This window comes from Puma concolor, chromosome B2 (genome assembly GCF_028749965.1).
Source record: "Puma concolor isolate L17-30 chromosome B2, mPumCon1.1.hap2, whole genome shotgun sequence".
Lineage (NCBI taxonomy): Eukaryota > Metazoa > Chordata > Mammalia > Carnivora > Felidae > Puma > Puma concolor.
The window spans coordinates 54,934,983-54,947,061 of NC_141671.1; the positions used below are offsets into that span (position 1 = coordinate 54,934,983).

The window sequence follows — 12,079 nt, forward strand, 5'->3', positions numbered from 1 at the left end:
AAGCCCTCACTCCCTGTCAAGATCCTTCTCAACCGAGTACTCCATACAGTTAGGCTTGGTATTTAAGTAGAAACCAAACCCATGTACCACCTCAGATCATTTTTATTACATAAGTCAAATGAAACTCATATATAAAAAACAACTTTTAATCTAGAAATAGACCCCCAAACCCAATTAAACGGATATGTTTCCACAGCAAGTCCAAATACATCACAAAATTTAGGGGAATAATTATCAAGTAAAAACAACTATAAATTAGACACTACTCTCTAAATCTGATTATTGCTGTCCAATATCCAAAAATCTTCTTACAGTGATATTTCAATTGTTTATAACTTTCTCTTTCCCCTTTAGAGTATTTTAAAGCATTCAACAGTGAAAACTATGTGTAGTTCAACCCCATCCATTTCTTACACATGCTAGAAGAAAAGTACTCGATCATTTTTTAAGTAAAAAGAAAAGCCCGAGTACTTTTTAGCTAAAAACAGTTCTACACATGAAAAGTTTCTTCCAGTGAAAAAGGCCACAGTAGTATTTAAGAGGCACATGATGATGAACATAAGCAACAAAGAAATCTTGTGAGCACTTAAACCTGATACTCAGTATTTCTACCATGAATTCTAACAAGGGAAAACAAAGCCAACTAGGAAATCAAAGTTCAAAGTTAAAACTAAACAATTCTTTTTTTTTAAGTTTATTTATTTATTTTGAGAGAGAGAGACAGAGAGAGCACGCACACGCACGTATGCACATGTGAGAGCAGGGGAGGGGCAGAGAGAGAGAGGGAGAGAGAGAGAATCCCAAGCAGGCTCCAAACTGCCAGTGTGGAGCCTGACATGGGGCTCGATCCCAAGAACCATGAGATCATGACCTGAGCCAAAGTCAGAAGTCAGATGCTTAACCAAATGAGCCACCCAGATGCCCCTCTTCTCTTTAAAAAAAAAAAAAAAAAAAAGATTTTAAGTAATCTTTATACCCAACGTGGGGCTTGAACTCACAACCCCAAGATCAAGAGTCACATGCTCCAGTGAGTAAGCCAGCCAGGTGCTCCAGTAAAGCTAAACAATTTTCTAAAATGATCCCTCTGTCAAATTAAAAGTTCAAAGCAAATAATATTCAAAAGATCCAAATACTCTCCTAAAGCAATATGAGCTCTATAATGTTAAACTTCCCCAGGAAATTTCAGCATTTCTGACACATATGTAGGAGAAAAACACACAGCATGTATATACTAATTTGTACTTATACTCTTTCACAAGTATTGAAGAGACAATGTCCGGAGACCATTGTTTTTAAAAGTCAATTGTTTTAGAATAATAGCTGGCTTCTAAATGCTTTGCTTCTACTTAAAACACTTCAAAGAGAAAAGAGCACACACTCAAAGGTACATCATGACATAAATCCTTCAGGTATAACAATCCAAATATTTTTATTTAAAGGCCAAGATCTTACCATCCCAGGTATAAAATATATCCAATTATGCAGCCTTCTGATGGCCTCATGTTTTAAGTCACATAGAAGCGCAGTATGATGACAGCAATGTCTGTACCGACTAAACCCTCTTGGCACTGTGTTACTTAAGGAGATCTGGTACTTTATTTTCAACAAGTGTAGGCGAGTTGATTCTGATTTTTCTTATTAATCAGGCAAACTATACCTACCTCTACTGAAATGTTCCATAAAGAAGCAGATTATTACAGTGTTATAAAGGGGCTCTGGGTGCGGATGCGTGGGAGATTCATTACAGTTTGACTGATGTTAAAATTTCCAAAATAAAAAAGAGGGAAAGAGAAAAAGATCTCTCCCCTTTGTAAAAAAAAAAAGAGGGAAAGAGTAAGGTCCTCAGGGGAGTGAAAAGAAAAAAAGAAAGAGAAGGAAGACAGATGGGGAGAATGGGATTTTAAATCAAGCAGACCGAGATTAAAATCTCAGCTCTATGATGTATTAGCAGCGAGACCTTGGCAAACCCAAGGTTCCTCCTCTGCAAAAGTGGGATAATAACAGTTCCTGTTTTGTGGGACTGTTAGGAGATTTGAATGGGATAACATATGGAAAACAATGAACAGAATGCCCCACATGTAGAAAGTTATCAAAATATTAACTATTCTATATAATTACTATTTTTATCAAATAAATTTGTTAGTCCAATGAGCTATAGCTTAAGCTTACTCTACTTAGGAAGACATTCTTCAACAACATGATATATTTTTTTCAAAACTAAGAAAAGTTACTGAGATCAACACACGTATTGTTTTCAATAAATATTTTCTGGGGCTCTAGCTCCTTAGAAGACATTGAAAGCATAGAGTCAAAAGCCAGAGGCCCCAGGTCTGAATCTCAAAGCTGCCACTTGCTCTGTGTGACTGCAAGCAAGTATTTACTCAGTGCCTCAGTTTTTGTATGGTAACTGGGAATGATGATATAGGGATGCTGTAAGAACTAAATAAATCAATATATGTAAAAACTGCGTAGGATGGTGTCTGGCACTTTATAGTAAGTGCTATGTCAGTGTTAACGGGGATTCAGTTGTTAATAATTCTCATCCAGAAAACTGTTTACGACCCCAAAGTTGTCCTCTTTTGAACCCAGCTACTCATCACAGCAACCAGTGTAGGAGACTGTAATTTGGACATGTGTGAGCTCTAAGTCTGAACTAAACCCTTACCTTACAACTCATCAGTTCTCCATTTGTACAATCATGCTCACCCACTTGAAGACTCTATATGTCAGAGCTTACTGTCTTCCAAGTTACTAGCAAAATCCAAAGATATGATATAGCTCTGTGGTCTGTGTGTATGCACCAAGCTTAGAGTGATGATCTCGCAGTGGTAAGAATCTGATGTTTCTACTTGTACTTGGTCTGTATTTTCTAAATTTCTGCCATGCACATGTATTGCTTCTATAATAATAAAAGGTTATTTTAAAATATGGAAATGGAAGAAACACTTCTCATATTTGTCTAAGAAAACAGACCCCACAAATTCCATACCTGTATTTATGAATGATGGCATTAAATAGTTTTCCATCTCTCCAGCAGGTAGTGAAATTTTCACACCGTATTCCAGCATAACCCTCTGTTGCCTGCTGTGTCCACAGTAGCAATCTCTCCTTCGCAGACATATCCTCTGACTCTCCAGTAACATGGATATCAGATATCTAAACACAACAGAAAGTGTTAAAATATTAGGAGGAAAGCCAGCTCAGACTGAGAAACTACTATGTACCAAGCACTTCATTAGTGTTATTTTACTTAGTCCTCATAACTCTCATTGGAAAGCTAAATGTATTTTTCCCATTTTACATACAGGGAAACTGAGTTTCAAAGAGGTTCATAGAGAGAAAAGGAGGATTTAACCTAAGCACCTAATTTTTTTTTATTATGCCAAAATGTCACAGCACTGAGAATTCTACATTCCTCTTTACTAATCAGATCTGTAAAATAATCCAACCAAAGGTTTTGCCAAGTTCAAATGGATCCAAAGTAAAACCTACAAACTAATCTATATTACCACCTGCAGAGCAGGATTTGATCTGACAGGTATTCTGTGTAAAGAACAAAGAAGGAAACTAGTACCTTCCCCAATTAACTACATAACAATTTGACCTAAAGTCTCTTTAATTTTCTCATGAGTCCTTTCTCAGTTTACTCAACAGGATATCTTTATTAACTGATTTTTTTCCCTATACTTTGTTCATTTTCATTTAATTTTCTAAAAGTCTCTTTCACTAAATAAAACAGGTCACCAGTTCACATGATTGACATTTTCTTAAGAACCTCTCTAACAAGGGTCCTACTTAATCTGCTGATAATGATATTAAGGCACAAAGTGACTTTACCAGGGGTCACACAGTGATTCCAAAGCTGGGATTAACACCAAGAAACAACTGTTCCCTCCATCAGTGCAGGATGAAAGCCAAGGGATCAAGAAAGACAGGCAGGAAGCCAGGATCAGGATGAGTAAATAAAGAACTGGAAGCAATATATAGGGAGGCACAAGTCATTTTGTAACAGGAAAAAAATCACTCAAGTCATGAGGTTGGCTTCTAGTTCTGGCCACTACTCCCACCGCTGTGAATAATACATTTCACGTCTGTGAGTCAACTTCCTCATCTATAAAATGAGGAGGTAGGAGGGAGAAGCAGATCATGTTTAAGACTCTCGTCAATCTAGTCTTGCCCAGAGACTGTAAATACAACACAGAAGTCAGAGGTCAGAAGAGCCAGAGTCAAAGAACTGAAAGTAGAAAATTTTACAGTCCCAGACTGAAGAAAGCCTTTGACATGCAGCAGTGCTAGGCTCAGACAGGAAGCCCTTTATTCCTCCCAGCTGCCACAAGAGCCGGAGGCCAGGCCAACCAGGAACCTGGTGCAGGCTGCAGCCGCAAAAGCCCATGCCAGGCCTGGCAGCCTCTAACACCACCACCTGGCCATGATAGCGGGAGCCACACACACCCTTTCTCCAATATTCTGCATAGATCTCCATGCCCTGCAGAGCTTGCTCTCAGCCACAGTATGAGACATGCTCCTTGACAAATGATTTGAAAGATGAGCTCAGGGTGTGCCTGGGTGGCTCAGTGGGTTAAGCGTTCAACTCTTGAGTTTGGCTCAAGTCATGATCTCACGATTTGTGAGTTTGAGCCCCTGTCCAGCTCTGTGCTGACAGTGTGGAGCTTTCTTGGGACTCTCTCTCTCTCCCCCTCTTCCTCTGCCCCTCCCTTGCTCGACCTAAATTAATTAATTATTTTTATAACAAAAAAAGAAATAAATATGAGCTCATGGTCTCAATTTAATCATCTTTTCTAAGAACCTGTGCTAATCTCCACAGCATGAAAAGAACTATGTGCATGCATGAACACATTATATAGTATATACAGGACAAATTCCTTTTTTTTTTTAATGTGGGGAAATAAAGAGCAGAAAAATCACCAATGTTATTCCACCCCCAACTTCCAACTGATACCCTGATCTGAAATTATGCTAGAGAGCCCTTCTAGTACATCCCAGGAGTTTAAATTCCATCTCCACCATTTATGTTCGAGTTACTCAACTGTTTCAAGACCATCCTCTGACTTGTAAAATAATGATGGTAATAGTTATTATGCTATGTCATGAGAATTCAACACGAACACAGTGTAATGTCAGCAACTTTACTGTTGTAGTTATTATTATTCTTTTTTACAAAGGGAGAAGCAAAAATTTGGCTTTATTATTCTCCCAATTCTCCTACTGTAAAGAGAAGTAAAAAGTTTTTTTTTTTTTTAATGTTTATTCATTTTGAGAGAGAGAGAGAGCATGAGTCACAAGTGGGGAAGGGGCAGAGAGGGAGAGAGAGAATCCCAACCAGGCTACCCACTGTCAACACAGAGCCCAATGCAGGCCTCGAACTCACAAACCATGAGATCATGACCTGAGCTGAAATCAGGAGTTGGACACTCAACCAATTGAGCCACCAGGTGCCCTGAGAAGTAAAAAGTTTTTAAATTTGTTGCCTCAAGCAAATCAACATTTATAAAAACAAGGGTTCAGAGAAACAAATCTAGGAAACTATAAACAAGAAAGTTATGCCTCCCGGCAAAATCTCTCAAGAGGCTTCTCTTAGTCTTTACAAATTATAAAATCAACTGCTTCTGGGAACCCTTACCACAAGGGAGCTCCGTGGGTGGTAATCACAACTAAATAAAGAAAAGGGAGAGAGTTGGAAAGGCGGGGGACTATTTTCTGCTGCTCAAGAACGTTCCATGCCAGTCCAGTCACTGAATTATCTATTCACAAGGGAAGTCAGTAAATTTCAACTACAAGGTAAGTTTAATAGGTTCAAGTGCTGCTCAGCATTTTATCCCAGGAAGGATATTAAAGGGGGAGTTCTGAGGTCGAAAAACAGTCTAAATATCAACCAGGAGAAAGCAGTATAGTCTAATTAAATAAATTTCCAATGGATGAATTTCAGATTGTTACTCCCACACACTACTTCAGGTTATTACACATGCATACACTATTTAAAAAGCTGTGATTTTCAAATGTATATTCAAATATTATGAACCAAAGTTTAACATAATTAAAGACTACTAACACACTGACTCATTTTCAGCTTTTCCTGCCATTTCCAATTACCTGAGTATTATTCCTATAGGGAAACTCAAGGTATTTTTTTTTTCAACGTTTATTTTATTTTTGGGACAGAGAGAGACAGAGCATAAACGGGGGAGGAGTAGAGAGAGAGGGAGACACAGAATCGGAAACAGGCTCCAGGCTCTGAGCCACCAGCCCAGAGCCTGACGCGGGGCTCGAACTCACGGACCGCGAGATCGTGACCTTGCTGAAGTCGGATGCTTAACCGACTGCGCCACCCAGGCGCCCCTCAAGGTATTTTTTAAAATGTCCTGTTACCATTAACTACTACGTCTCTTGAGTGTATCAAACTTTTCATGATACTGTGCAATCAAAACCAAAATGAAAAATAAATTAAACTCTAAAATTTATGTCTGCAGTTGTCATTGATGACCCCTGATTTAAAATCTATGCATTCAGCACAACAGTCTGAACCCTCCCTCAGTGAAAGGTCAGGTGTGGTTCTAGGAAGTAATCAAGCTTCCTCCTTTCAGATCCTGAAGTCAATGCGGAGACCAGAGAAGGTTTCCATTCATGCTGCCTGGGTTCAAATTCCAGCTCCAAGAGTAAACGGGACCACAACCCAGAGCCATCCACATCATCTAAAATCCATTTTCCTCATTTAAAAAACTTAAATTATGACAGAATTTCTACCTCTTTTGAGTGGTTCTAAAGATTCAGTAAAATAAATCCACATCAAATGCTTAGCACAGTGCCTGGCATACAAATGTTAGCTTCTCCCACCACAATTTTATTAGTAGTATTTGCCACTTAAAGTTTCTCACCAACAATCTGTCAGCTAGCACCTAAAGCAAACAAAATCCTTTACACCAGAGTTCCTTTTGGAAACTTGAAGCCCTCATGCCTCACATCCAGGTCATTGCTGGCTACCACCCAAATTCAAGCTCTTCCTGTCACTGAGCCTCCTGAGCCTGTATTTCATCCCTGTCTCATCTCTCCTGACCCAGCTTGCCACCACTCTCAAGCTTTCCAGAAATATCTATTCCAGGGTAAACAAAGGCTCCTAAAACTTCAGTACCTTTACTGCCTCTACTATTTTACTGAACTTGGTCTGTCCCTCTCACCTCCGGTCAAGTCCCACATACCACCAGGCAGGGCAAGCATATTCTAATCCCCCAGTGATACAAAAATGATAGTTTTCAAACCGTGACCCATAGGTACGAAGACCTCACTTTTACACTGTAGGCCACTCACTCTTATATCACCACCTTCTTCTCCTTAAAAATGATCCCTGGGGGTGGGAGATGGGCTAGATGGGTGATGGGCATTAAGGAGGGCACTTGTAAGGAGTACTGGGTGCTGTATGTAAGCGAATCACTGAATTCTGCTCCTGAAAACAGCACTGCACTGTGCACTAAAATTTAAATTAAAAAAAAAAAAAAGATTCCTGCATGCCCCAAAGATCTGACACCTGGCTCAGTGTGTACCTGGCTCCATGCTGTGTCACATCCTCACAGTCCTTCTTCTCTCCACTTCATCCATTCACACATCTATTGCTACGTCCTGGACCTCATCATCTTACACCAGAACTAGTCCGCCTCCTATATTTAACTTCCGATAGTGACTTCCTGTTCTTCTACCACTTTCTTTCCCCAACCCTAGGTAAAAACCACTTATCTGGCTTCACTTACATCTCACATTGCTTGATATGCCTCATTATGATCCATTCTATGAGCCCTCTTCTATCTTCACCTCTTTCTCTAGCTGGCCTGCAACACGTGATCCACCACTTCAACCAACTTCCTCAACTCCCTCACACCCTTCTCCTTGCCCTGCAAGCCCCCAGCCAAACCGCAATCCTGGCCAAGTCAGCTGCACATCTCCCCTACTCTTCCCTATGCTATAAAGCTCTACTAGAAAACTGCAGTTCCATGTGGACTGCTGCCACCACAGGTTCCAGGTCTGCAATTCAGCTAAGCACGCTAAGAAAGCTGGCACTTTTTCTTGGTGTCCTAATTGGCCGGTTTTTCTATCCCTCACAATCTCTCTTTCAATATTCTTTACCATTTGCACAAAATTCCCTACTGTACCACTTCCTTATTTATGTTTAGCGTTCACTTTTTAATCTCCTTCTTTATCGAGAAAATAGCAACATGAGTAAGAACTCCCTCACTGCCCTGCCCTGCTACCAACAAACTTGGCTTTTGCATGACCTGCTTTTCTCATATGCTCAGAATCCTTCCACCTCCTGTCTCCTGGGGAATTCTCACTCTATCAATCATCCCCTCCACATCTGGGTCTTGGCTCTCAATATTTAAAAATGCCCATCTTGGGGCGCCTGGGTGGCGCAGTCGGTTAAGCGTCCGACTTCAGCCAGGTCACGATCTCGCGGTCTGTGAGTTCGAGCCCCGCGTCGGGCTCTGGGCTGATGGCTCAGAGCCTGGAGCCTGTTTCTGATTCTGTGTCTCCCTCTCTCTCTGCCCCTCCCCCGTTCATGCTCGGTCTCTCTCTGTCCCAAAAAAATAAATAAACGTTAAAAAAAAAATTTTTTTTTTAAATAAAAATGCCCATCTCAGGGTGCCTAGGTGGCTCAGCCAGTTAAGCATCTGACTCTTGAGGTCGGTTCAGGTCATGATCTCACAGTTCATGAGTTTGAGCCCCACATCAGGCTCCACACTGACAATGCCCATCTCTTCCATCCTAAAACAAAAATAAACAAGATTTATAAACTCAATTCCCTCTTTTCTTATCACTGTCTTTCTCTTCCAGTAAAGCAACTGAACAACAACAACAAAAAAAACCCTCTGTAATTTTCATGTTTTTTTAAATAGACTTTATTTTTGTATTTTTTAGCTCTATTATCTTTACTCTTCAACCTGCTGTGATGTGGCTTCCATCCCAATCACTCCACTAAAACTAAGTAGTGGTGACCAGACAGGAAAGTTAGGGAGCTTCCTGCTTGTGACTCGATTTTCCCAGGAGAAAAAGGAAATCAGATGGTAAAATGTAACAGAGCAAGTTGTAAGCACGAAAGGAGGGAGGTCACGTGGTACCTGAAGAGCTGAAAGATATTGTGAGCAATCATCTACCACCTCCTCTTCCATAGTCTCACTTAATCAATAAGCACTCACAAATGTCTGCTAATACCACTACGAGGAGCTGGTCATACAACCACCCTCATGGAGCCTGCAATTTAATGACAGAAAAACATCACAGAGAAGAGCTCAAGGGTTGCTTTCCAATCTGTCCATTCTCCACTCCTGATCTGTCTGAGGCATCTGTCACTGGCAGTCTTCCTCCCTGACTTTCCTGATGTCACTCCTTCCTGGTTTTCCTCCTGCATCCTTGGCCATTCGTTCTCAGTTTGCAGTAGAGGCTCCACTGCTACCCTTCCTTTAGTGCTATTCCCCAGGCTCAGTCCTCAGCACCCCCGCTTCTTCTCACGCCTCCTGTACAATCTCACCTTCTACAATGGTTTCAACTTCCCCCCTCATACCAATGACTCTGGGATCCCCTTGGACTTTGGATGCTCCCAAAACTTACCCCTGAACATAAGACCCATAAATTCTAACTCCCTAATGAACACTTCTGTCAAAATAGTAAAACCAATCATATATTGAGCACTTCAGTGAGCCAGTGGGTTGAAGCACTTCCCAAATATCATCTCATCATCATTAGATACAATCTCATTTTACAAATGATAATGAAGCACAAAGTGGTTATGTGACTTGCTCAAGTGCACACAAACTACTAACAGGTAGAAGTAACACCTGAACTTGCATCTACCTGGCTTCACTGTGCTTTATCTCACAACCTCTTCAAACCCACTATAGAGAAAGCTGAATTTCTCTTTCTCCATCTCACTCTTCCTTCTGTATCTGTAGCTCAGAGGATGGCCTCATCATTTACCCAGTTGCTCGGAAATCAAAAACGCTGAAGTCGTCCTCGATGCCTTTATCTCCATCTGTACCTATCTTCAATTGGTCACACAGTCGTATGCAGCCTCTTCTCTCCTCCCTCCCCTTCAACACACCCCCCCAAAAATTCCTCATACTCCAGCCCCACTGAACCACTTCTTGTTCCTTCAAGAACAATACATTTCCACAGGACACTATGCATTTATATATGCTACTACTTACCTACAGAATGCCCTCCCCAGCTGCCATCCCACTCAACCCCTTCACTAATCCATCTCTTTGAAGAAGCCCCAGCTGATTCAATCTCCAGGGTCTGTGAGAGATGTCCCACCATCCTCTCTGCTTCCACAGTGGTGCATACACACACTACTGTAATAGCACGTGTTGTGTATTATTATCATCTGTTGATATATCTTCTGTCCCTCTAATATGTGAGCAAACGTACACAAAATGACAATGTCTTATTCATTTTAGCATTACAGTGTCTTAACTTTGTCACTGCTTGGCACATAATAGACAGTAAATGCCCATGAGCATATATCTTTGTGATTGAGTTAGGCACCTCTGGAATTTGAATTATTTCATTCAGGCAACCAGGATACTCTTGATCACTTCTGCTTTAGCATATACGTCAAGGTCCCACACAGGAAGGAGAGGCTTTATTACCTACACTGTGCAAACTCCAAGCAAAAAAACTGATGGACCCATAAAAATGTCACTCAACCATTTTTTGTAGGTTTTTGCTTACTATCTAAACAGTAAAAATGACATATTTGGCAACATTTTCCAAAAAACTTATTTTGGCACTGTGTAAAAATAACCTAAATCTAGTATTCTCCAAGTTCAAGGAAGAGTATGATGGGAGGAGGTTGACATGTTTGAATTAAAATGTCTTTATATCCCAAGTCCAAGTGAATGCCAGTGTCAATCTTACAGTATCTTTTAAGACAAAATTATGATAAGTCTAGAATGGTATGGGGTTCAGCAAAGCTTCCACCTTCTTCTAGAACTGAGTCTCACTACTGGAAATTTGAAGTTCGTATGAACTGTCAAGTTTTGGTCTGGCTTTCCACTTTACCTATAATCAAAATAATTCTTTCTGCTTATTTTCCTTAATTTTTCAACTAAGCAACTTCACTGACTTTTTTTCTGGCTTATCTGCTTTAAATGTGAAATTTCAGTAAGTAGTTTTCACTTGAATTGCAGAGGAAATGTTATTTCCTTCCCATAAAGTCAAGAATGTGGTTGTGCCGTGACATGGCCAGAGCAAGAAAGGGTAATTGGCCGTCTACCACCACTCTATTTATGTGTATTCCTCTTCCAAGAGGACAGTCCAAACCGAAATTTGGAAATCTACAAGGTTTTTATGTGAAGAGCAAGTATTTTCCAGAGCCCTGACAAAAGCTGGTTTACAGAGAACAGTTCCAAGCTTTAAAAATACACAACATAAGGCATTCTCAAAAATGGCATGGTCATGTTATTAGACAGTGGGTTCTCCAAATGTGGATTCTAAAAGTATTGTTCCTACTGGTAAATCTCAGAAAAATCTAACCATTTGGATAGGAAATCCCAAAACCCATTTGAATTAAAAATATGCCTGCTGGCTATATATTTTGGCAAAATTATTTTAAACCATTTAGGGCATTAAAAAAGAATCCAGATACCAAGTATATGAAGTCATTTTCATAGTTCAGGATCCTGAGCCTTGAAAATAAAGAAGTCACCATATCTGTTTTTTTTTCTTTTCACTCCATATAAGATCAAAAACTGAAATTAAAAAACCAAAAACCTCAGCCTAAAAAAAATGCTACCAACAAAACAAAAACCCTCATACTCTTTCCTACATTCACATCCCTTATTCCCACATCACCTCTACCCTTACACTCAACACTAAGATTTTACTACATAATTTCCCTTTTTCCTCTTGGCAGAGCTGAGACAACATACAATGATTGAAACATTAATAAATGGAACTAAAAGAAGGCCCAAGGGGCTTTAGGAGAAGTCTCTGGGCAGGGGAGGGGGAAAGGGTGCAGACATTATTCAAACAGAAGAAAGAAAGCCTGACCCAAATTCACACAGTTCTAACTGCG

At 40.2% G+C, this 12,079-nt stretch overlaps 1 protein-coding gene across 26 annotated transcripts in view; it reads right to left on the reverse strand.

Annotated features, from left to right (window-relative positions):
• The window catches only part of DST (dystonin), a 502,305-nt gene that overhangs the window by 196,250 nt on the left and 293,976 nt on the right, over nt 1-12,079 (reverse strand). For all 26 annotated transcript variants that reach the window (XM_086707113.1, XM_086707116.1, XM_086707108.1 and 23 more), the window contains one exon: nt 2,990-3,156. In XM_086707113.1, coding sequence (XP_086563239.1) covers nt 2,990-3,156 — 167 coding nt within the window. The remainder of the gene's footprint in view (nt 1-2,989; nt 3,157-12,079) is intronic.